The sequence below is a fragment of the Macrobrachium nipponense genome, chromosome 21, assembly GCF_015104395.2.
Source record: "Macrobrachium nipponense isolate FS-2020 chromosome 21, ASM1510439v2, whole genome shotgun sequence".
NCBI classification, from domain to species: domain Eukaryota; kingdom Metazoa; phylum Arthropoda; class Malacostraca; order Decapoda; family Palaemonidae; genus Macrobrachium; species Macrobrachium nipponense.
In genome coordinates this window covers 57,162,600-57,190,370 of record NC_087212.1, presented here as the reverse complement: position 1 = coordinate 57,190,370, position 27,771 = coordinate 57,162,600, and the positions used below count along the sequence as shown (strand labels likewise).

At 37.6% G+C, this 27,771-nt stretch overlaps 2 protein-coding genes across 9 annotated transcripts in view; both read right to left on the bottom strand.

Moving 5' to 3' along the window:
- Positions 1-2,104: 2,104 nt before the first annotated feature.
- On the bottom strand, positions 2,105-3,208 carry LOC135197484 (tigger transposable element-derived protein 1-like). Its single transcript, XM_064224549.1, has one exon. It carries the CDS (start codon positions 3,206-3,208, stop codon positions 2,105-2,107), a length of 1,104 nt encoding a protein of 367 aa, XP_064080619.1.
- Positions 3,209-5,478: 2,270 nt separating this feature from the next.
- LOC135198046 (DNA cross-link repair 1A protein-like) overlaps positions 5,479-27,771 on the bottom strand; it is a 113,627-nt gene continuing 91,334 nt past the window's right edge. For all 8 annotated transcript variants that reach the window (XM_064225432.1, XM_064225427.1, XM_064225428.1 and 5 more), the window contains exons 13-14: positions 23,292-23,433; positions 5,479-9,869 (exon numbers count right to left, since the gene is read on the bottom strand). In XM_064225432.1, the coding sequence (XP_064081502.1) occupies positions 9,715-9,869; positions 23,292-23,433 (297 nt within the window). In that variant the 3' untranslated portion in view covers positions 5,479-9,714. The remainder of the gene's footprint in view (positions 9,870-23,291; positions 23,434-27,771) is intronic.

Here is a 27,771-nt window from a genome sequence, read left to right as displayed (position 1 = left end):
GATCAGCCTTAGCAAATGATTTTGAGATTCAGGGCACTGATTTGAGTGTTCCCTATCATTTCAATAGGATAAGAGGATCTTGACAGAACCTCTGTTTACAGCTATTAAACAACCTTCTTGAGACCTCTCCATGGTTACCAAGCACCTGACAAGCCCATGTTTTGAGACCTTAAATTGAACTTTGTTGAAGGACCTTACTTAAAAATCTAACTTTATTTTTTAGCCTTTGCTTCCATACATCAAGTGCGTGAAGCCCATGCAGTCCTCTTCACAGAATTAGGAGTACTGGATTAGTCTATGTTCCAGCATTTACTGACAAAACACACATCTGACTTTCATGCTACATTCTCCTCTCTATTTCTTTTTGGCATTACATCCAAGGAATAGGGCAAAAATGACCGTTTTCTTTTAGAAAAAATAAATTCAAAGTGACTGTCTTTATGTGTTGCCTGAACCAGTTTGTATGATGAAAACCTTTTATTTTTAGAAAGTAATTGCCTTCTCTCTTCACCTTAAGTATTGCACATTAAGCGAGTCAGTTTGCACTAAGCTGGAACTAGTAGGATTATTCTTTCTTCTCCATAATGTTTGTGAAATTTGTGAAGGTGCATGAAAGGCTATGTAAAAGTAACTGATTTGTACTGAAGACATTTTTTTTTTAAATCATAATTTCCTTGGTGACACCAACTACTAAGCTCTATAATAGCAAATAACAAAACTAGCATTCTTACAAGGGACAACTTATTACTCAAGCTTCTGGAACAACAGGATTCCCTGTTATTGTACTTGGACCATGATTCATTTTACAGCTACCACTTCATCCAGACAAATACTTATTATTAACATTCTGAAATAAGAAAATTAAGGTTTTTCAATAGCCAAAAATGACAAATTTTCTAAGACAATTTGTATTTTCCATAGCTACAAACCTTCGGTCTTAACAATAGGATAATTTCTAGCGCCTAGCTGGATCCAGTTAAAAAACAGATGAAAACAAGGAATCTTGTGATATCTGGCAACGCATGCGTAGATCGGGTGAAGGACGGTCGAAGACCATTCACCTATGATCGCACATCAGTCTTTCCTTTGACCGCCTGGGCGAGAGTCGTGTTTACCTCTCTTGGCCTTTACCCGGTTCATTGCTCGTTTCGCTTGTGTTTTGTGTGTCATTTGCCAGTACAGGGGGCTTGATCAAGTGTGAAAATGCTTACATTTCTATGGTCAGTTTTTTTGGCACTGGCACTAAACTACTAACAAGCTTTTGAAGACAAAAGGCTTTAAGAAAACTATGAAAGACAAACCTGTTTTTAGCGAAAAACACATGAAAACTTGGCAAAAAATAAGTAAAACTGGAGGCAGCAGAGAAACAAAACTTGCACAGAAATAGATGTGTGCTATTCAGAAATACACTTACGTATGACCAATGCAAAATGTGCAAAACCATCATGGACAATGCTAAGACAGAAATGACATAAAAAAAGATATTCACAGCAATATGAAGATTCTCAGATCTAATACATTCATTCTAAAAAGCGTCCTTTCTCGATTTCCTTCAGACATACATTGCTAAAACACACCACTCCTGACAAACTCATCAAAGCCAATTTATATACAGTGGTACCTCGAGATACGAGTTTAATTCGTTCCAGAACCGAACTCGTAAGTCAATCGGCTCGTATCTCAAACGAATTTCTCCCATTTAAAATAACTTAATTCAATTTAATCTGTTCCGGACCTATGAAAAATCCCCAAACCATTGTAAATTATGAATAAAGATATGTTTTTAAATAACAAATAAACATGTATAATTAACAAATACATAACAAAATATGAAATAAAGAAATAAAAGTTACGGTATTTAGCATAATAGTCTTGCTTTGGAGACAGACGAGTGCGGCTAACGAAGGTGAACGGCGAGGAGGGAGGGAGGGGGGAAGGGATGTAGGCACTCTAGACACGTACGTAAACGGCACTTTTTTAGAACTTAAAACTATTTTCGTAACTTTAAAACTAAAACTACATTTTCCTTATTTCAAATGAGAGAAAAAACTTAAAACAATGCACTTAACTTTAAACTTAAACTAAGCTTAACATTTACGTAAATTTAATTATCACTTGTTTTTGCCTTCTTGGCTGCACTTTCTGTACTTTCACTCGCAGCTCTTTTCAATAAAAATGTATCCAAAGAACTTTGCTTTTGCCTGCCTTTCAAAATGCTTCGAAAATGTGACAAACAAGTGTCATTAAAAAGCGCTGAAGCACGACCAGTTGCCACTTTTTCTGGGTGTTTCTTTTCAATGAAATTTGACAGCTTTTCCCACATTGCCAGCATGTCTTTAATTTCACCTGTAGAAATCACTTCCTCTGGCTCTTCCTCCTCCTCACTCGTGCTAATCTCTTCCAGAACCTTCGTATGTTGCATCATCTGCAGCTCCTTCAACTCCTCAGTTGAGAGTTCCTCCTCATGTTCTTCGACGAGTTCATTGACGTCACCCTCATCTACCTCCAGACCCATCGACTTTCCGAGAGATACAATCTCCTCCGACTCTTCTTGCTCGGTCTCGGGCTCAAACCCTTCGAAATCTCTTTCTGCAACAGCATCAGGCCATAACTTTTTCCATGCAGAGTTCAACGTTCGTCTTGTTACCCATTGCCATACCAAGTCAATGATACGTAGACAGATCACGATGTTGTAGTGATCTTTCCAAAACTCTCGAAGGGTTAGATTTGTGATTTCCGTCACTTCAAAGCAGCGGCGGAACAGGTGCTTCGTGTACAGCTTTTTGAAGTTGGAAATGACCTGCTGATCCATCGGCTGTAGGATTGAAGTCGTATTGGGTGGGAGGTAGAGAACTTTGATAAACTGGAACTCCTCCAGAATATCATCTTCAAGACCAGGTGGGTGGGCTGGAGCATTATCAAGGATGAGCAATGCTTTCATCGTGAGTTTATTTTCTTGCAGAAACGTCTTCACTGCAGGGCCAAAGACGAGATTTACCCAGTCAGTAAAAAACTGCCGCGTAACCCATGCCCTAGCATTGGCGCGCCACATAACGTGCAATTTTTCTTTCAGTATCTTGTGCGTCTTGTAGGCTCGAGGATTTTCCGAATGATAAACTAGCAGTGGCTTCACTTTACAATCACCGCTAGCATTTGCACATAATGCAAGGGTCAGACGGTCCTTCATGGGTTTATGGCCTGGCATCATCTTCTCCTCTGCTGTTGCGGGATGTAGCCTTCCCTCGCAACAAGCGCAGCAAACTTTTGGATGTACGTATCGGCTGCTTTCACGTCTGCACTCGCAGCTTTGCCATGCCTCACCACTGACTGGATGCCAGTTCTCTTCTTAAAATTATCAAACCAGCCATGGCTTGCCTTAAACGCTTCTTCTGATGCCTCTTTAGAAGTTGATGCTTCTTTCTTCACTTAGTCGGCATAAATACTCCGTGCCTTCTCACATATTACCGTCTCCATCACTGTATCTCTTGCCAACTCCTTCTCTTTCACCCTCACGAGAAGAAGCTTCTCCATTTCCTCATGGATATTTGTCCTTAATTGGGAAAGAATTGTGGTTCCTTTTGCTGGTGTAGCACTCTTGATGGCATCCTTCTGCTTCGATATCGTACAAATTGTCGATGTACTGCGGTCATAGATCTTTGCGAGTTCAATCACTCATGCGCCACGCTCATGATTTTCTATTATTTCTTGCTTTAGTTCTATCGACATCATCCTCTTCTTCCTGTCACCATTGTCCTTAGCACTAACTTTCTTCGGCCCCATGATAACACACAAAAAAGTTCAGTAATCACGCAAAAATCAAGCAAAAAAGAGTACAGCGCACAAGATACACTTTGGTTCAAGCGGGTAACACGTGCGAGTGAGTGAGAGATGCTCTCGGATGATGCTCGACCCTGCGCGCCAACTAGCGGGACGCTCCGGAAACACGGCTCGTATCTCGGATTTGGGCTCGTATCTTGAACGAAAATATGGCCCGAGCTCTGGCTCGTATCTCAAAAAACTCGTATGTTAGGCTGCTCGTATCTCGAGGTACCACTGTATAAACATTATTTACCCAGTAATCAATGAGTCACTTATTATTGGAAAATTATGCAGTACTAATAACAATCAAATCACATAGTCACACTTCTAGTTTTGTATGAAATCTTTGATAATGTTATAACTGATATTTATTTCATAATGGGATTATTTTACAACTCCAAGGATGTTTTGCTTATGTATGTAACACAAACATAAAGAAATTTCAAATCAGTTTTTCAGATCCATGACAACAATTCTCTTTATTTCACATGAGGCTATATACTACTTGAAAAAGTTCTTCAGTAACAAAAGATCAGAGGTATTCACCTTCTGTAAGCATGCTGGACTAAGGCAGGTGGCCCCAACCCAAACAACTCTACATCAGTGTCATTTAAGTTCAATCAGAAGAAGCAGTTGCATAGAAGGAACCAGGCTGCAGGACAAGGAAGAACACACTTTTAGTATAGTATCTGATTTGCTTCCAAAATCCTGACAATTACACATTAAATTTGAATGTGTCCAAGCAAATATTTTTGCTATCTTGGTAGAGGTGATATGCAACCCTTCAGTACTCTTGTCTGACTTGAGACTGATGGTATCTTAGAGAGATCATTTATGGAATACTTTCATGTACGTAGTTTGACTTGGTTAAAGGTTGAACTAATGGTGATTTCACTGCCCAATTGGTGGTGCAATGCAGTCTACTCTATTGTAATGATAATGCAGAACATAGTTTGCAAGTTGAGATTCGCCTAAGTTGGAACAAGCCATGTCTGTTATTTCATAACAAATTGAGAATCTGCCAACATGAATCCATTTAGTGGTGAAATTAGAAATTATTCTGTCCTTGCAACTTTTATTTAGTGTATAGATGATCATGACTGTCTCACCATCCCCTTTGACTGGACTGATTCTAGCAAATGTAGCCATCTTCAACATGCTATTACTCATGACTTTGTTTTACCATTCACCACGACTGGACTGGTTCTGGAGAATATAAGAATCTTCAGCAAGTTCTATGTGCCTAGGAACTTCATAGTTTTGCTAAGTTTCAATGACTTTCATCCAAATACAAACACTCAGTGAACCAAGACTAAACTCAATACTCCCAGTGAGTTGTTGACTGACCTTTCATATATCCAAAGAAGAGTTTCAAGGGAAAAAAAAAATCTGGAGGCTGCATCTTGGGTGCTGTTTTGAAAACTATACCATGTAGCCTACTTACTGAGTGACCTGGCTATGGTGACATGTATTGAATGTGTGCCATTGTTCACATGTCTAAACCTCACATTCATGTCCCAGAAAGTAGCTACAAGCTTTTAAAAAATGTGTCAAATTTCATTAGAGAAAACCAGTCTATCAATACTTTATAACTCAAACAAAAACTAATTCTTAAATTATTCTTCATATAGCCTGTCCAGGAATATCAAACAAGAATGATAATCTGTAAAAAAATTAATTTATTTAAAGCTGTATCCCTTACCTTAATATACTTTACAATGACTCCATGATAGATTTATGACCTGGAATTGGTGGCATAGTTAGGTATACAATAATTGAGCTTCTTATAATTCCAATTCTCATTAGTATAAAATTTTTATCTCATTATATTATAACTTTCTTTTTAAAGAACACAGCCATGGGATTTTTCACTGCTGACAATCCCCACTTAGATACTTGTATATTTTTCTTTTCACCTATATACTATGTATGCAGGTATGATAATGGAGGGGAAATTGCAAGCATTCCACCACCCACCTTGTAGTGATAATTTTCCTAGCTTTTACAGAATCCTCTCATTTTTGCCACCAATTTATACAAAGGCTGACAATTGCATATTAATGAACAGAAGGGGTCTGCCCTCCTTGTAAATAATGAAAACTACCAAATAAAGAAGATGGGCTTCTAGCCTACACAAGACAGTACCTCAAATAAACTCATTTAGTTCAAAATGTAACAGCAATTCAATAAAAAGAAAGTAACATCCTCTCCATAGTGGAATTTTCATTCAGTTTAAAATATTATTTCACTGATCATTCAGTTTGACAGAAATATCTGCCAAATAAATTGCTTCTAAAGATACTTATGGAACCATATAGTACAGTAGGTATTGCACAGTTAACAAAAATGTAGACAATTGCATTACTTTCAAAACAAGACCATACAATTTGTGGATATTTTAACAGTTTATGAAACTCTTCACAGAACCTCACAAATTGGCTTTCCTTTCTCTTTATCAAAATGAGCTTATATAAAGAACAATCCAGAGAGAGAGAGAAAAAAAAAGGAAACATAGTGATTGCATAGTTCATCTTAAAGCAATGCGCATATGTTTGCATACACATGCAAACATGAACTGAAAAATATGTACTATGTGCAATACTGTGCTGTAATGAATAAATGTTAATAAAAATAGTACTGTATCACAGTGAGAGAAGGGGGAGGGGGGGAATAGTAAGTAAGAGGCGTTTTGTAACTTTTGTAATGACAGACACATACATTTATGTTTTTTCACACTTATTTTGTGAAATTTGGACATCTTGCAAGCATACCCAGTAAGAAGGCAGACTAATAAAATCAGCTACATTTGTCTCAGGCATAAGTGTACAGTACAGTATTGTATGCATGTATTTTTGGAAACAATTCATTTTGCAGAAATTTCTCTGAAATTGATGAATAAATTAATTAATGCTTAAACTGAACAAAAATTACAAATACCCCTTATGCTATTATTTGCTTAGATGGAATTGTTGTACAGTATAAGTTAAATGAGTTGCTCCAAGCTGATTGTGTAGGTTATTTGAATTTCTTGATTACTTAATGAATTTTGTCACTTATGGGAGGGGGGGGGGGGTCCAGATGGTAATGATAAGAAGTTTCTCTCTTCCTTTCTCTAGTGTCTGCACTGCTTAGAGCTATTATACAGAACCAAAAATGACAAATTTTTAATCAATTTGTATTTTTCATAGCTTACAAACCTGACCAAACCTGAGGTCTTAACAATAGAATAATCTTCTTGTACCAGCTGGAAACTGATTAAAAACAATCAAAGATTGTAAAGCAAGGAATTTGTGGCATCTGGCAACTCATGTGTATATGAGGTGGAAGCTGGTCACCGACCAGGAATAGAACCCTGTGATGTGTCAGTCTTTCTCCCAACCCAGGAAAAGAGAGAGGGGAGGTTAGAGGTGGGCAGTAAACATTAAGAATTCAGGTTTGTAAGCTATGAAAAATACAAATTGATTATAAATTTGTCATTTGTCATATAAGGAACAACACTTCAGTCTTAACAATAGGATAGACTCATACTTGGAGGGAGGTACAAGTATCCTAAACCAGCTGGGAGTTTAACCAACCTGACCACCTTTTTAGAAGAATGATTTCTAAAGAAGGGGTCCAAGCCTGTGAGAGAATAGACAATGGGATATCTAATACCTCAGCTGCCTGGGTTGAAATACAATGATACATGGCCAGATTCATTGCATTCCATGAACAAAAGAAAACTCTGCCTGTTCAAGCAACAAACCATGCAAGCCACAGAGGTTTATCACCAACTCATAGGGGTCATAGAAGACTGGGTCTGCATTCTACTCCCAAAATTATTGAACTCATGAATAAGATCAACAACCTCTGAGAAAGAATCTCCCTCCTCCGGAGACCGACGATGTGAAGAAAGTGGCTTGGAAGGATCCTCATCCTTCTCTAACAGCACTGGAGAGGCTTCCCTAGGAAGCCAAGCATCATGCCTCCCATTGGTTGGAGTGGAATCCCTAACTGCTGAAGATCCTGAAACAGAGGGATCCGGAACACGGCTATGTGACGAAACTTGTATGTGGTCTCGACCCAAACCATGTACATGTCCGTGTGATGAACCATGTACACGTTCGCAGGATGAATCACATATGTGGACGTGCAACAAGATATGTAAAAAGCCGTGAAACAACACATGAGGATGATGGTCTTGAGACGGAATGTCGCCGAAGTGAACTTCCTGAAGGAGACTGATTCCTAAGGTCCCGTCTTTGGGAGGCAAACGAGAACCACTTCCACGGACCAGTGTCGCCACATGTTCTTGACCATCAACCACAACCACTGCAGAGAGAAGAATCCTTGGAAGGGGCCGGAGACACTGTCGTAGCTGGTACCTTAAACCTGTTAATAGGAGCCTTATCATCTTAACAACAGTCTGGAACAGGTACAGGAGACAGAGATGCCTCTTGACCATAGCTTGAAACAACGTCTCTGATGGCTCAGCGAGAAGTAGAGATGACGTTATAGGTGAAGGAGATGATGTCACAACAATGGGAGGAAGAGACGCCACCACAGCTGATGTCATAAGCTGAGAGGATGCTGGGAGTGACGTCACGGCATCTCGAATGGCAGTACTGGTCGATGGCCTCACTGGTAGAGCAATAAGGGGCGACAATGACAAAGGCGTCCCGCTAGGAGGAAGCACACAAGAACCAAACTAGTGTAGACCTGGAGGTGGGGGGGGACTACTGATGGGGCTGCCAGAGGGGTATGAGCCACCAAGAAATGTGAGAGTAGGCCATCCAAAGGGGGGCCACCCTGTAGGCCTAGAAACACCCAAACAGCCACCATCTTGTTTGATTCGGAATCTGAAATAAAGGAAGCAGAAGGTGTAGCCTCCTCCCTCTTGGGGAGGACATCATACTCGGTGGGAGAGGGGGCTACATTAAACATAATCTCATCCTGTGCAACTTTCGATACTTCCACCAATGAATTGATGGAAGAAAAGGAAGGAGACTGGTACAACCAAAGCTGAGGGAATGCTTCTGGAAGAAGGGGATGCCGAAACTGAACCGTCCAAATGAGGAGGAGAAAAACCCTTCCAGGAAGGACAAGTAGAAATTCTACATTACTTCCTCTTCCTGTATAACATTCTCCACTGCGACACAGGCCGGGAACAACATTTCGGGCAAGAATTATTAATGGCACAAAAATTAGATTGGCACCTACTGCATGTCGTATGGGGATCTGTAATGGCAGCAGCCAAAAACCTGGAGCACGGAAATCCCTGAATGCCTGGGCACGTGCATTGATGAGGCCTACAAGAATTGGAGGACTCCATGATAACAACAAAGCACACACACAAACATACTGAGACTAAAAAATCACGGGCATGCAAAACAACCGGCTTGGGACTGACGCGTCACGGGATTCTATACCTTGTTGGTGACCAGCTTCCACCTTGTATACGCATGAGTTGCCAGATGTCACAGATTCCTTGCTTTACAATCTTTGATTGTTTTTAGCTGGTTTCCAGCTGGCACAAGAAGATTATCTTATTGTTAAAATCGAAGGTTTGTTCCACATATGAACAAGAAACAATAAGAAAGGACATATACATGCCTTATGAAAGTTTGGACATTTCATCACTGCATTCTCAAAAAATACGAAATTAAACCACATTTACTGTATAATAAAAATCCATGCAAAATTTATAAGATTTCACATATTCATAGTTTTTATGGAACTTACAAACTTGACATGGTAATGTACACAACTCGCATAAAATCTTACTGTGCTGACTTTACAACACTAACAGCACAACTGTCCTTCAGAGATATAAATAACTTCATTCCTTTCTGGTTCACATGAATAAGTTTATAAGTAATTTTAATGAGACAAAGTTTTAAAAGCAATTATACAATATCACACATCTTCCAACCACTCACTAAAACTCTCTTCCATCTTCTTTCTTGTATTGGGATTTCCAACATTAACAGTGGGAATAATTTTCTTTGGACGGATATATTTCACGAATCTTTGAAGTTCATTGTAGCTGGAGTGTTCAGAGTATGGTATACCTGAAAAATTAAAAGGTGAACATGTTAATACCCTTGAGTACCAACACCCACAAACAAAATCCAATGAAAGCTGGGAGTCGACACGCGGAAAAGATATTAACCCTCTTACGCCGATTGGACGTATTAAACGTCGACATAAATTGTCTCCCGGGTGCCGATTGGACGTATTAAATGTCGACATAAAAAAGTTTTTTTAAAAATTCGCGGAAAAATACTTATAGGCCTACCAGCCGAAAACTTTTGAATCACGTGCCTTGGGGGATGCTGGGAGCTCACGGATCAAGGCGTTGTTTTGTTTACAATCGTTACACAGGCGCGCAAGCGCGAATTTCTTTCTTATCACACTAAAAAGTATCAGTGACACATCTCAGAAATTATTTCATCACTTTGACATAATTTTTGCACCATTTTAAATTAGCCGTTACATGGAGTATTATATATGAAAATGTGTGCACGTTCATGTAGAATACAACAACAAAATACTCATGATTGTAGCTTTTATCAGTTTTGAAATATTTTCATATAAATAACGATAAGTGCCAAAATTTCAACCTTCGGTCAACTTTGACTCTACCGAAATGATAGAAAAATGCAATTGTAAGTTAAAACTCTTATATTCTAGTAATATTCAATCATTTACCTTCATTTTGCAACAAATTGGACGTCTCTAGCACAATATTTCGATTTATGGTGAATTTATAAAAAAAAATAAACTTTTTCCTTACGTCGGCGCGGTAACTCTTCCGATAAATTTTTTCGTGAGATTGTCATAATGTTTGCACCATTTTAAATTTGCCGTTACATAGTTTTATGTATGGAAATGTGCACAATTTCATGTACAATACAACTAAAAACAATCCATGGTTGTAGCTTTTATCAGTTTTGAAATATTTTCATATAAATAACGATAAGTGCCAAAATTTCAACCTTCAGTCAACTTTGACTCTACCGAAATGGTAAAAAAACACAATTGTAAGCTAAAACTCTTATATTCTAGTAATATTCAATCATTTACCTTCATTTTGCAACAAATTGGAAGTCTCTAGCACAATATTTTGATTTATGGTGAATTTATGAAAAAAAAAAATGTTTTCCTTACGTCCGCGAGGTAACTCTTCCGAAAAAAATAAGAAATTTTTTTGTGTGATTGTCGTAATGTTTACACGATTTTAAATTAGCCGTTACATAAAGTTTTATATATGAAAATGTGTGCAATTTCATGTAGAATACAACAAAAAGTGATTGAAGGTTGTAGCTTTCCTCATTTTCGGGATATTTGCATATACGTAAATCATGATAAATAGAAAAAAACCACGTTCAGTCAACTTTGACTCTATCGAAATAGTTGAAAAACGCAATTGTAAGCTAAAACTCTCACAGTCTAGTAATATTCAGTCATTTATCTTCATTTTGAAACAAATTTGCAGTCTCTAGCACAATATTTAGATTCATGGTGAATTTAAAAAAAACTTTCCATCCCTCCGCGCGCGGATTCTCCGCCGCAAATCTCCGAAATGCGTACGTCGCATTATCATTATATTTGCTCCGTTTCATATTAGGCATTTCATAGAGTTTTATATATAAAAATGTGTGCAATTTCATGTAGAATACAACAAAACTAATTGAAGGTTGTAGCTTTTCTCATTTTCGAAATATTTGCATATAAAAAAAATACAAAAAAATTCGACATTTGGTCAACTTTACCTCGTCCAAAATGGTTGAAAACTGCAATTGTAAGCTAAAACTTTTACAGTATAGTAATATTCAATCATTTATCTTCATTTTGAAACAAATTGGAAGTCTCTAGAACAATATTTAGATTTATGGTGAATTTTTGAAAAAACTTTTTTACGTCCACGCATTACGAATTCATGCATCATTTTGTGATAATATTTTCTCTGTGTTGCTTTGATCGTTTTACAATGTGTTATATACCAAAATGATTACAATTTAGTGTACAATACAACGTAAAAAAAATTAACTCGTTAGCTTTAACCGTTTTGCTCACAGCGCAATTTGAATACAATTATATATGAAATTTTGTTTTTCGCGCTATCATATATCGCATTATTTATATGTGATAATGATATTTTTTTTCATTTCTGATGGTTGCATACTAAACTTCAGGCAATGACAAAAAAAAAAGGAGCAAAAAATGAACTCTTAAGTCTTGAAAACTAAGTGCGCTGTGATTTTTTGAAAAAAATATTTTTTCCACTTTGGCGCTCACTCCGAGACCGGCTCGGCATACGGGAGACAATTTTTATTATGCCCCTTCGGAGTAAGAGGGTTAAGAGGGCAACATGTGCAGCTCCTTGTTCTTCAAAATGATTTGGGCATACAATGCCTTTTTATAATTTCTGGGTGCAGTTAGTATATGTTTTCTTTTGTAAATATATCACACCTCTTAAAATTATTTTTCCTTTAATGCCAACCCTCATCTTATCTTAAATTATTGAAAATTTTCTTAAAAAAATATTTTATACTTGCCCAGTTAACAGACCTGCCTAAAAATGGTTCGTGTTTCCTTTAAAAATTCACTTACTGTTAAAGTATTATATAAATTTTCATAATAAAATTTATTATTTGGATACTTACCTACTGTTAAATTTAGCTATATATCTCCCCGCCGATAAGGCGAGTCGGCATTCCAAAAAAAAATTCGAATGGCTGCACGGGTGACTGTCTAGTTTACCTGTTCTCCACCAGGTGTTTCGAATGTTTTAGCTCGTCAGAATTCTCCTTGACAGCCCACTAAGTTGTGGGGAGGCAGGGTGGGTCTACTTTAACAGTAGATAAGTATCCAAATAAATTTTATTATGAAAATTTATATTATTTAAGATGAATCTTACCTACTGCTAAATTTAGCTGATTTCCACATTAAGAAGAAGATGGTGGGTAGTGCAGCTAGACAAAATTCTGCTCAGCCATTCAAGCTAAAGGTTTCTTATACGAAACCCAAAACATTCTCACCTGATCTGGAATCCTTGGTGGGTTTTACTACCACCAGAAGTTGGATTCCATTCAGGGAGCAAGGCTCTCATATGTATGCAGCAAAGAGCAGCCTTGAGGAGAAAACCACTTCGATTCAGCCAGCATGAAACGCAAGCGGTATGAGGGACCCCTGTGCCTGGGTCCAAAAGCCCTATCAAATTACAGTCACTTAAAATGAATACCTTTACAATACTATAAAGGTACACTCCTATACAAAATTTGTACCTTCACGCTCCCCAAAATATTAAAACCCGGGATTTAAACAAAAGAGCCTAAAGAATTGCTCTTTTTCGGTTCAGGAAAAGACTACCCACTACTATTAGTGGATTAAAGGCTTTACTGTTTTCAAACACAATTCTATATACTTAAAGTAGTGATTGGGCAAAAACAGAATTGTACTCCTACTGTGACACATCAATCCTATTCTGGAGCGACAAATTGACTTAACACTAAATGAAGTTGCAACTTCTTCTCACATTATGAATGTTAACTTCAATAAGGTAGAAGATATGGAGCTAGTTCTCATGTACTAGCCTATCCATTATGTCACAGAGGACCTTGTGTTCCTTGACAAAGTTTCTAAAAATCATAGCACAAAAGGTTAACTTTGCCTCTTCCAGACTTAACCTTCACAAATACATTCTAGGTTTTCTAAAACCACAAAACAAAAGTTAACTTTGCCTTCAAAGTTTAACCATTGACAAAGGCATTATAAGTTTCTAAAATTGCAACACAAAAGGTTAACTTTGCCTCTTTCCAGGCTTAACCTTCAACAAATACATTATAGGTTTTCTAAAACCACAAAACAAAAAGTTAACTTTGCCTTCAAGCTTAACCATTGGCAAAGACAGCTAGGTTTTCTAAAACCACAAAACAAAAGGATTTTGGCCTCTTCCAGGCTAACCTTTGACCACATTTGTTTTTCTTAAAACCACAAAACCAAAGGTTAACTTTGCCTCTTCCAGCATTTACCTTTGACAAAGATGTTCAAGGTCTCTAAAAGGATGATAAAAATGTTCTAGGTTTAACCTTTAAATTTAAATGCCCAACAGGATAGAGAAGTTTCCTCTTCCCTCCCCAACCCCCCAAGGGGTTAAATTGGAATTTTTACAGGGAACTGTAAAGCATGACCTTAACATCACCCTCAGCTCTAAGGCAGAAAGCTAAAATAGCATTCCCTTTACACCAGCTTAAATAAGGGTGCTGACAGTAAATTTACTTATTAACCACTGCTAACTAAAAGGTTTTACAGTAAATTCAGACAAAGTTTAGACCTGCATCTAAACTCCAGAGAGAGACTGATATAGAGATGAAGGGGCTTCAATCTCAACACCTTACAATGCTGGTCCTCAGCAAGATCTAAAAGTACTTGATGCAATACCGAGGAAAGTACGTACGGAACGCTAACTTTGGAAGTAGACATTGACAAGTCTTATCTCCTCTTAACAGAAAACACTGACGTCTACGAGGTTCCAGGTGCTGAAAATTCCTCCAGAATGGTACCCCCAGCAACACACAGACCACTGCTTCTGACCCCAGACCATGGCAGTTTTAAATTAAGGACAGATCCTATCCTATAACAACTTGAAAATCTTATTATTGGAAGGGGACATTCTAACATCTCCAAGCAGTTAAGGAGATGCCTACATCAATGGAACTGTATGGAATTGTGTAGTGGAGTTGATTTCTTCTCAACGGAAAAATGAGACGTCTACAAAGAGCATTGGAAATTCTGAAAAGTTTTGCACTGAGGCTACAAGGCCTCTACAGGATACTAGGCAATTCTTGAACTTGACATTGCTCAATAAAATTCAGAGTAGATACAAGGGGCAAGCCTATGAGTCTGAATTAGGCAAAATTTAAGGAAACATCCACTGCTCAAGCCTAGGGCCAACAAAGTAGTAGTAATCATTCAGATGTCCCTGTTCATCTACATGCTAGGAAGCTAAATGAGTGTTCCTTAAATACACACCAAGTGCCAAACTTACGGATGTAAAGGCCCTTGTAGGCAGTTGTTCTTCCCGAATCCCCAATTGCTACAACACTATCCTTCCCACAGAATGGATGATCAAACCAATATGTTGTTTCATTTCAGTCAAAGCAGCAACTTCCTACAAAGACTGTTTCTGACTGGGAATAAACCTGCTAAGCATCCTGATGTCTTTCCACTGTCCTGACATCCAAAAAGTTTTACCAGGTGTAGTTTGACCATTCTATGTTGCATGAAAGTGTAATGACACTAGTTGAACTCTGTGTTGCATGACAAAGGGAAAAGACCAAAACTTGGACTTAAGTTTAAGAACCTAATGGACGATTCCTGGTTACAGTGTCCCTCCTATAGTCCTGGAGCCAAAGTTGGTTCTGGATTACTTACAATGAAAGTTATTTGTAAGTCGTAATTCTCACGCTGAAACTGTACATTAATTGAGCATGATTATCTGAAAATAACCCATGAGGCCATGTTTCCTAATGAGGAAAAGCCCTTACCATATAGGAAGTTTCTTTACGGTCTAAAATCTTCAAGCAGCACATGCCTATTCATCTTGACCGACAAGCATGCATAATTAACTATCATCCCTAAATCACTAGATAAGAATGGGGATATAAAGAATTAACATTATAATGCATAGAAACTGGGCCAGAAGAAGCAACAGGTCCTTGGCCTTTGGAATACTACTGTTGACAGAGTGGACTAACTTGAATCACTGATTCAGTACAAGTGTCTTGCTCCTAAAGTCGATACCATCTACCAATGGGCAACAAGTCCCTGACCTAACTTATAGAGGACTGCACACTAACCCAAAGTGCACAGAACAGCAATACCTTCAGTAAAGCCTCTTGAAGGAACTTACATGACTGTGGATGTATGGTAAGTGGAATATATTCTGCATGTGTACCACAAGTCTGACCATTCTTTGGAAAGGCACTAAAACCAACAAGTATATGGGCAGACACTGTTATTCAGTCTCCAAATGTCCAAGAATATCTCCAATTACTTATGGTGTCTTCCTAAAGAATGACCCTTGGACCATCATTCCCTCTATATACAATGTCCTACTAAATGAGACTTACTATGAGAGATTTCTGCTGAAGACAAGGGAAGCTATAAGAGGGAGATTAAACCAGTGGAGGACAACCAAAAGAATCACACTGCCCTTCACTGTCTCCACCATATAACATACTGGTCCCAAATCTCTCCATGGATGTTAGGAGGTTGCAACTGTCCATATCCCAGAACCTGAATTTGCACTTATCCCCGAAAGGTATAATATAAGACTACCAATAAATAGTCCCGAGCTGCATAACCAGACAGGAAGCGAAAGTGTTCTCACTTCTTCCAAACAGAGTGAGTATAAGCATGAGGACATTACCCTGCAGCATCAGAAATGAGTTACTTGTTTCCCTGCTAAAAACTCCTGCTGGGTTGGCGTCTCCCCCTCTCTAAGAAGTCGCAGAGACGAGACAACGTAGATAAAAGGTAATAACTCAAGTTAGACTGAAAATCCATCAGCATGTCTGTCAGTCTCGAGTTCATTTCCCACAGGAAAGAGAAAGAAAGCGAACCTTCTATTAAAGACGGTTAAAGGACCAATAAGCGTTGTACAGCAAAAGTCAGCCTTCGGCTCTCCATGACTTTAAAAGACAAGACGACAAGCCAAGGCAGACAAAGGGAAATTGTGTCCGAGGACGAGAAAAGTTACGAAATGCTCTCAAATTGGAGAAAGCATTGGTTCTCTTCTCAAATATTAAGTGCGCCAAAATATGCTAAGACAATTAAGATATATTCTCTATGTGGCCTCTATCCTCAACAAAATGAGGATACAGCAAGGCGTAGTGTGGCAACAAACGCCGACCGGTACAAACGAGAGCCTCCAACAACTCCATTCAAACTCTTCTTCCGTCTGTGGGTGACGGGAGGGGACAGCTGCTGACAGGAGGTAAACAAAGAGCTTATAGGATTGCTCTTTCTCCGCAACCCTTGGCGACAAAAAGCGACACTCGTCAATAAGAGGTGACAGCAGCTGAGTGCTGTATCGCATCCACCACGACTCAATGAGAGCAAGACAGTTAAGCGACTCGGGACTCAGCCAAGTCCGCACTCCGCACGAGTCAACTGCGTTCACACGAGACGAGTCAACAATGTCTACTGCAGGGTTCCCAGATGTATCAGAACAAATTATCGTACCAAATCTCTTCAAATCGTCGTATTTTGATTAATAATCGTTTATCGTACAGAGGGTCAAATTATAATACTCATACGATAATTATTGTATGTCTGGGAACCCTGGTCCGCAGTCCGCACGAGTCGACACTCGACAGAGGGAGAGAGAGAACGAGGCGCCAAAAGTGGGAGGCGGTGGGAGAGGAGTTACAACGCTCCCACCTAGTCCGAAAGCGATCATACATACTTGAAAGCATTCCTATATGAAACTAAGTTACAAATCTCTGAAGCTAAAATATCTAACTCGGCGAGAACTTTAGATACTACAGACAGAGTAGACTTGAAAGAGAAACCTTAATCGAGGCAGTAGTAAGAGATTTGCCAATAGCCGAAGAGGAAGCACGCAAAGAACAAACATTACGAAGAAAAAGGAATATGCTAGCATACAAGAATTTAGAATAACCAAAACACGAGAGATAAAGAGTCGACCGAGTCGACATATCTAAACGTGTAAAACTCACTACAGATACATTATCATCTCAATAAAATGTCTATACCTATATCATATATTATTAAGCCTATGCATGCTAACACCTCAAACTACGTGTTGAAGACGACAGAATGTGCCTACGGAGTGAGCATTAACGCTTACCGAAACGGTCCTTATGTTAACTCTTTAACCCTCTTACGCCGAAGCGGTAAAAAAAAAAATTGTCTCCCGTGTGCCAGAGGTGTTTCAGAGTGAGCGAGGAAGCGGAAATTTTTTTTTTTTCAAAAAATCACAGCGCGCTTAGTTTTTAACCTTAAGAGTTCATTTTTGGCTCCTTTTATTGTCATTGGCTGAAGTTTAGTATGCAACAATCAGAAATTAAAAAAATTATCATTATCATATATAAATAATGCAATATATGATAGCACAAAAACGAAATTTCATATATAATTGTATTCAAATCGCGCTGTGCGCAAAACGGTTAAAGGTAACAAGTTACTTTTTTTTCTGTTGTAATGTACACTAAATTGCAATCATTTTGGTATATAACACATTGTAAAACGATAAAAGCAACACAGAGAAAATATTATCACAAAATAATGCATGAATTCATAACGCGCGGACGTAAACAAATATTTTTTTAAAAAATTCTCCATAAATCTAAATATTGTCCTAGAGACTTCCAATTTCTTTGAAAATGAAGACAAATGATTGAATATTACTATACTATAAGAGTATTAGCTTACAATTGCAGTTTTCGACCATATCTGACGAGTTAAAGTTGACCGAATGTCGAATTTTTTATATATATATATATTTTTTATATGCAATTATTTCGGAAATAAGAACAGCTACAACCTTCAAATATTTTTCGTGTTATTATACATGAAATTGTGCACATTTTCATATATAAAACTCTATGAAATGCCCAATATGAAACGGAGCAAATATTCCGAGAATGGTACGTACCCATTTTGGAGATTTGTGGCGGAGAATCCGCGCGCGGAGGGAAGGAAAGATTTTTTTTTTAAATTCACCATAAATCTAAATATTTTGCTAGAGACTTCAAATTTGTTTTAAGATGAAGATAAATGACTGAATATTACTAGACTGTAAGAGTTTTAGCTTACAATTGCGTTTTTCGACCATTTCGGTAGAGTCAAAGTTGACCGAACGTGGTTTTTTTTCTATTTATCGTGATTTATATGCAAATATTTCAAAAATGAGAAAAGCTACAACCTTCAATTATTTTGTGTTGTATTCTACATGAAATTGCGCACATTTTCATATATAAAACTTTATGTAACGGCTAATTTAAAATGGTGCAAACATTACCACAATCGCACGTATGATTTTTTTCGGAAGAGTTACCGCGCGGACGTAAAGAAAATGTTATTTTTTTCATAAATTCACCATAAATCGAAATATTGTGCTAGAGACTTCCAATTTGTTGCAAAATGAAGGTAAATGCTTGAATATTACTACAATATAAGCGTTTTAGCTTACAATTGCTTTTTTCGACCATTTCGGTAGAGTCAAAGTTGACCGAAGATTGAAATTTTGCCAATTATCGTTATTTATATGAAAATATCTCAAAACTGATAAAAGCTACAACCATGGGTTGTTTTTAGATGTATTGTGCATGAAATTGCACACATTTCCATATATAAACTTTATATAATGGCTAATTTTAAAATGGTGCAAACATTACCACAATCGCATGTATGATTTTTTTCGGAAGAGTTACCGCGCGGACGTAAGGAAAAAGTTTTTTTCATAAATTCACCATAAATCAAAATATTGTGCTAGAGACTTCCAATTAGTTGCAAAATTAAGGTAAATGATTGAATATTACTAAAATATAAGAGTTTTAGCTTACAATTGCATTTTTTGACCATTTCGGTAGAGTCAAAGTTGACCGAAGGTTGAAATTTTGGCACTTATCGTTATTTATATAAAAATATCTCAAAACTGATAAAAGCTACAATCATGATTATTTTATTGTTGTATTCTACATAAAAATGCGCACATTTTCATATATAATACTTCATGTAACGGCTAATTTACAATGGTACAATCTATTAGTCTCAGTCTTTCCTATATCTGACATATTCAGGCATAAATTCTCAGAACAATTCCCTACATTCTTCACATCTAGTAGTTCCAAAATCACTCTGTACCCATGCCAGTACAAAGGAATGTTGATCAACTTCCAATTCACTATCCTGGTTACACCAAAGCATTATTACATAGCCTGAGGTTATTGGTTTTGCTTTCGGTGGAAGATATTCTAGGAAAATGAAATTACAATACCGTAAACAGGTGTAAAACAGCCAAACTTCATAGAATACCAAAAATCGTCTAGCCGCAATGGCGGCAAGGAGAATTCTGACAAGAGCTAAAACATTCGAAACACACCTGGTGGAGAACAGGTAAACTAGACAGTCATTGGGGCAGCCATTCGATCTTTTTGTTGGAATGCCGACTCGCTTAATTGGCGGGGAGATATACCTAAATTTAACAGTAGGTAAGATTCATCTCAAATAATTTAATCTATCTATTTATTATGTTTCTGTTGTATGTGCTGCCAGCACTATTCTAAGCTGCAATTTCCAGAATAGATAAAATCTGTCATTTTATGTGAAGTCTGAAAACCTTCATTTCATACAATTGCTTAGTCTTGAAAAGGGTTCCAATCTCGGCAGGGTGCTGATACGCGAAAACTGCCATTACATTAACCCAAGAACTGCTACAAGCCTCTTGAGCGGCTGTATGGGGAACTGCTATAAGCCTCTTCAGAGCGCCATTTTCTATCTCTTCTCACAAATTCCCTCCTAACATTGCTTACCTTGCATTATTTTTTCATGATAAAACTATTTCTCTAGTAAGAGTTTTAATGTTCAGAACTTTATTTTACTCATATATATTTATGTATAATAAAGAAATTCTCCATAGACCAAATTTAACTTCTATGCAAAGGAAAATAGTGAAATGTTGTTCTTTTCAGTCAAGACTTGTTTTATATTAATACATTAGAAACGTGTGGAATAAAAAAATCATATATAATAGCATAATTATGCACACACATACATAATATCACAACATAATATCCTGCTCACTAAGGCGCAGAAACTCCCAAAACCTACATCAGCATGCGGTTGCCTAGTCTAAATTATGGCAACACTCCCGAATGTTTTTTATTTTTTTATTTTAGTTTCTGTAGAGTGGTCATTTAAAATAAAATGTAATAACATAACAGGCAGTTCGAGTTACCATGAGAGTAATTGTTTATTTTGTATTGGGTATGTGTAAAGCTCTATCTTGATAACAATGAAAGCGACTTATGTTTTGTTGTCTGAGTTCTTGTTTGTTGTCAGAGAGAGAGAGAGGAGAGAGAGAGAGAGAGAGAGAGAAGAGAGTAGAGGAGAAAAAAGAGGAAGAAGAAGGAGAGAGAGAGAGAAGAGAGAGAGAGAGAGAGAGAGAGAGAGAGAGAGAGAGAGAGAGAGAGAGAGAATAACTTTTTTATGAAATAGTTTATGAAATGTCTATATTCATTCCGTATTTCCATGATAATTTGCAATAACTGCTTATTCATATGATTTAAATATAAAATTATATGATATGTTTGCAAAGGACTAGGAGACTGCATCACTTTTACTCACTTTGTTTCTTCACATATGATAGGTTTTTATTATTGAACAAGTACTATGTGATAAAGATAAAATATTCTCTCTAAATATGACATATCTTTTTACCCTACGTTACAATAATAGCAATAGTAATAATAGTCACTATATGAATAGATAAAAAAAATACTTGCGAAGCAAATAAACTATTTGTAAACAGTAAATGCTGCTATAGCAACTAGAAAGACATTCATTTATCGAGAAGAGAAAATATTCTATATCATAGGATATGAAAATATAGAGTAATTTGCATTACCATTACAGTCTCTGATATACAGTATTATAAGTTGTAATGGTTACTTGTCAAAAATAGGCTAAAACATCACAACATAACAAAGAGTGTAGTAAAAAAATACATTATCCTCTACCGGGCCCAAAAACAAGCCCGGTATACCCAACGACCTCCCCACCTGAGTGACTACTGACAGACCAGCTACCCGTGGTACTACCGCCCCACCTATTCATCGGGCAAAATGCCAGGTCGCGCAATAAAAGTAACTTTGATGGTTTATAAGAAAATAACAAAGAAAAGGAGGGTGAAAATTGTTGACATGCACAAAGTAGTTAAAAAGGCGTTGGTAGAGTTATGTATTAGATTCTGAAGAGTAGCAGTTTTGCCAAGATAGCCGCAACACTGGACAGTTGAAAAATTACATTGCTGCATTTCTTGGGTTAACCAAAACTCAGTGATTTATGGCACTAAGTTTCGGTTAATGACGCCTCTGTTAGGTATGTTACGGTGCCATAACTGTATTATCGGCACCTTATGGCGCCAATGACCGAAACTTGGCCTGTTATGGCACCATAAGTCGCCATTTTATGGCACTAGACAAGCCCCATAAAACCGGATCACCATTAACAGAGTCCACCAATAAGTGAGGACTACCTTTAGTACTAACAAATTGTTTTACATTTCTTTATGTTTGAAAACAAGTCAACATGATTATCTTAAGAGACTGTACATACATACTCTCTGGTACTACAGGCTTATATGGCAGAACTGTTGAAAGCTGGGAGCAATCATGTGTTGTGTGTAAATGAAGACTAAGACCTGTTTGATGTTTAGAGAGAGGAAACAGGAGAGAAGAGAGTTGAGGGAATACATTATATTTACCTAACCCCATAAGGGAAAACATTTAACAAGGATCATAAAAAGTACTGCAAAGTGATAGTGCTTATTTTATCAATCACACAACTATTACCAGTGACAAATCATCCAAATTTATGGCACAAATATTTACTGCTCATTTAAACTGGAAGTGTCATTTCCTTTATCTATCACTGGATGCAAGCCACCAACAAGGCTTGATTTGTGACTACTCAGCATCTATCATTGTTGTCTCTCCCAGTGGCAATGAAATCAGAGATGCTAACAAAATTATAACTTGATAAAAGGTTTGCAAGCAAGAGTTATATGCCTCCTACTGGTATTCTAGATGCAAAAACTAAAATTCATTAGTCATTTAAGTATAGTACACCAGAACTTCCAACATATCTGCAAGTAATACTAAAAACTAATACCAGTGCTGGATCAGTTTTAAGGGGCAAGGCCAGGATGCCACTGCCACTACCACCTGTATATATGTCAGACTGTCATGACCACAAAACTCTTGGTGTTTGACACCTCTGCACAAAACAATAAATGCATATTATTGGTAACGAGGTGCTGTTTTTAGCTAAAATCAACAATGATTAGGATACAGCTTGCTAATAGCAAGGTTGAAATATTTGAACTGAAGTTTTTGACTAGTATTATTACCATTACATACATAATTATTTATTAGTTGAACAAGACCTCTGAACTAATTCATTTAGCTCTTACAACTTGGACTCAGGGTCCAGAGGCTCATATGGCCAATGCTGCCAGTCATTTAGTAGCCAAACTTCTTTATATTTGGAAAAAGTGTCTAGGATTCACTGAGCCTGGATCTATGAAGTACTTTGGGTTGCTAATCTCAAATATGAATGAGAAACTGGAATCTAGTGTAGTCTGCTTCTAATACAGTAATGATGCCACAAACTGGGCAAGAGTAAATGATTGGTTTGTAAACAAAATAAAAAAATAAGGAAACTTATGCACTTATCCTTACCATATATATAAACACCACCAAACTTCTTTGGCGACACATCTGAAAGGACTCCATTATTTTCTGAATGTTCCCAACCAGTTGGACGTATAGCTATCACCTCATTGTACTTCGGTGCCATGCTGACAACATAGTCAGACAATGTCTGAAATAAGAATATATTATCAGATGGGTCACTACCTTCCTGACATACTTTTAGAATACTGTAAACTTAAACACGCTCCACTATATGTAGAGAACTTTGTTGCCAAGCAACATACTTATAAACTTTTCACAGAACAAAAAATAAAGGAAGTGTATATACAGTATACATACAGACTGCACTCAACAATCTGGTGTTTACATGGGCGCTTGTTAGGACATGCAGTTACAAAATGCTGAAATTCCTGACAGGAATGTGACAGGAAAATAATTTTAGAAATGGACACATTTCTTTGTACAATTTTTGTCTTTTGTATTTGCATTCTTGCTTTTATGTTCATCTGAGAAAGAGCCTAATGTGGCTCAAAACTTGTTTCTTACATGAATAAAACAGGTATCTTTTGAACATTTTTTTTTATCTGTAACTACCTAATTATACTGTGTAACTTGGTCGTACATGGGTACAAGTGATGAGAAATACTAGTTGTGGAGGTGGCAGGGTCAGAATGTCATGGAGAATGCACATATAAGAACACATGCAACAGATGGAATAGGATACACTAAATTAGTTTAACCAGACCTCTGGGCCTAAAACAGGTCTTCTCAGGTTGGTTCCCAGGAATTAACCTAAAAAAAAAAAAAAAAAAAAAAAAAAAAAAAAAAAAAGAGGAAAACAAAAAGAGAAAAAAAAGAAAAAAATTATTAAAAAAACTGACTTTACTTAATCCAAGAGGTGCTAGGGGGTTGCTACCAAAGAATGACGGCAATAATATGCATTAGCCACATCAGTAATGGAACCAATATTTTCTTGCTCATTTTTTAACTTATCACCTAATGTTATACATGGTTGTATTCTCCTTGTTTTGCAGACTAATAATAAAAAATGAAATATAAAATATTTTGAAAATTAATATTTAAAAAGAATATATTTGGGAAAGAAAAAGTTCTTTTCAAAAAATGCATTTTAGTTTTGGAATGCTTCATGCCATATTTTCTGAGATAATTTAACATTTTTTTCATGACAATATTACTCCTTGGATATTCAAGAAACACCTATAAAATTGCAAAATATATACAGCAGTTATTAATTGGTTGAATCGGTGTATATGTGAGTGTATGTTAACGGACATATGCACTCTAACTTTTAAAACAATATTACTATCGTCACTGTCGCTATAATTATCTGTCTCTATATCGTATTTGATGGAAAAGAATAAGCATCATCATCAAAAGCCATTATCATCAAAATTTACAGTATAAACAAAGATCTATATAAATTTTCAAACGTTGCAACTTCAATATATGAAAGCCTCCCTGGTCCCGCCTCCTGGGGCTGACAGAAGGTTTACAATTATGCTATTTTGATACCTATGATTAAGAGAAATTTGGCATCTTTTATGTCCAAGAGTGAGCTGAATGGCTGGTGAGACTTGACATCATTGAAATAGAGCTAAGGGGAGGGGCTAAATTTACCCAATATTTGAAAATAAAGCGTCGATCATATCGACGCCGTCCTTTTGCAGCATGTAAAGAAGGAGTAAGTGCTGGACAGTCATGAGAACTTGGCATCCATTACATTTCACTGGGTCAGAATGTGGAGTTGTCATTACATGACCATGAGAAAATCTAGTATGACCTAGCAGAGTCTTTCAAATACAGTAGACCCTTGACTCACGAACGCATTGACCCACGTACAACTCGATCCCCGACCAAAATTATAGGTAAAATTTCACCCTTGACTTAAGAACTAACTTTGAGATACGAACAAAAAAAAATGCGGAAAATAAAAATTCTGTTTGGGTCATGAACTAATTTTGAGACATGAACATTTGAAAAATGCTGGAAATTTCTGGAAAATAACAATTCACTTTGTTTCACAAACTAATTTTTAGACACAAACATTTGAAAACTGCGCAAAATCGCCCAGCACACGTGAGAGCGTTTGAGTTGCCATGGGACCAGCCATCTTCCAGCCTCCCACGCACGGCGTCACCCATGCATCACTCTTTGTCTCATCTCATTGTGTACAAGACGTTCGTCAATTCGCTTAGCATTTTTTGCGCTAAAACTTGTGATTTTCTTCATAATGGGCCCTAAGAAAGTGAAGAGTGGTGGTGAAAGTAAGAAAGTGAAGAGTGATGGTGAGAAGAGGGTGCAGAGGAAGATAACCATTGAAATAAAGAAATAAATTATAGAAAAGTTTGAACGTGGTGTTCGCGTGACCGATATCGCAAGTGAGTACAAGATGGCCAAGTCGACAATTTCAACAATTTTGAAAAACAAGGATGCCATTAAAGAAGCAAATGTTGCGAAGGGAGTGACAGTACTAACCAAGATGAGATCGCAAACCCTCGAAGAGGCAGAAAAAATCATTTTGAAGTGGGTACATGAGAAAGATGGCAGGTGATAGTGTAAACGAGCCGATCATCTGCGAGAAAGCTCGGCAAGTGTATCAGAGTTTGCTGAAGGAAACTCCTTCTACTAGTGCCACGCCAGATGATTTTAAGGCTAGTAAAGGGTGGTTTGATAACTTCAAGAAGAGAACTGGCATTCACTGTAATTAGGCATGGCGAGGCTGCTAGCGCAGACAAGGCTGCTGCTGAGGCATTCGTGACCGAGTTTGCCGAGTTCGTGGAGGTCGAAGGATACGTCGCTCAACAGATTTTCAATTGTGATGAAACGGGCCTCTTCTGGAAGAAGATGCCCAACAGGACATTTATCACCCAAGAAGAGAAGGCGCTCCCAGGCCACAAGCCAATGAAGGACAGGCTTACGCTTTTGTTATGCTCAAACGCAAGTGGCGACTTGAAACTAAAGCCGCTACTTGTCTACCATTCAAATAACCCGCGTGCCTTTAAGCAGCACAACGTAAATAAGGCCAGACTGCCTGTAATGTGGAGGGCCAATACATAAGCATGGGTGACACGGAGCTTGTTTATGGAGTGGATTGATGAAGTGTTTGCGCCGACTGTGAGTCAGTACCTAACATAGAACAAGCTGCCCCTGCGGTGCCTTCTGATCATAGATAATGCCCCGGCACACCCTTCGTACTTGGCTGACTGCAGTGAACATGACTTCATTCAGTTCAAGTTCCTTCCACCCAACACGACCTCTGTTCTCCAGCCCATGGACCAACAAGTCATTAGCAATTTTAAGAAATTATATACGAAGGCGCTCTTCTCCAGATGCTTCCGTGTAACTGAAGAGACAAAATTAACCTTAAAAGAATTTTGGAAGAAGCACTTTAATGTTTTTCACTGCATAACCCTCATTGATAACGCATGGACTGAAGTTACGTACCGTACATTAAATTCTGTGTGGCGGAAACTTTGGCCCCAGTGCGTAACTGTCCGTGACTTTGAGGGCTTCGATGCAGAGATTGTGCAAGAAATTGTGTCCATGGGCAACAGTATGGGTCTACAAGTCAACGACGAAGATGTTGAAGAATTGGTCGCTGAACATTCAGAAGATTTGACTGCGGACGAACTTGTTCAACTCCACAAAGAGCAGCAGGAGTAACTTGCTCGGGAGCAATCAACTGACGAAGAGGAGGATGGGGAGGAAGCTACAGATGTCAGCAGTGATGTGATAAAAGCCGCATTGGAAAAGTGGAATGATGTCCAGTGCTTCCTTGAAATGTATCATCCGGACAAAATTGTTACGAACAGGATCGTGAATATGCTCAATGAAAATTTAATGAGCCATTTCAGAAGAGTTATGCAAGGAAGGAAAAGGCAACAGACATTGGATAAGTTTGTGATTAAAAGTTCACCAAAAAAACCTAGAAGAGTTTGCAATCTCCGGGAACGAGATCTCCCCGACCTGGATGGGGGAGGGTCTCCTTCCGCACAATAACCTCCTCCCCACCCACCACCCTCCTCTTCTCTTGTCCGTCAAGCCAGAAGTCTCGCCAGTCATAGTAAGTGTTCACTTTACAAACGTTTTTATAGTGTTAGTTTACCATTTTAAATTATATTATTAGATATATTAAGGTTTTTTACACTGACTTTTACATTATCTGTGTAAAATAAGGCAAAATATACATAATATATATTGGTTCGTAGGGGTCGAGAACCAATTAATATTATTCCCATTAAACCTTATGGGGAAATTAGCTCCGAGTCACGAACAATTTCGAACACGACCAAGGTCTAGGAACGGATTGTGTTCGTGAGTCAAGGGTCTACTGTATTACTTCTTTAGGTCTTGCTTTTGTGACAATGAAACCCATGGGTATACCTGAGATTTTATATTTTTCAGTTTGTTTGATACTGGTACCAAAGACCAATCTGTTTGCCAAATTGCCAATCTTGACATATTAGAGATTTGACAGATGCTATCC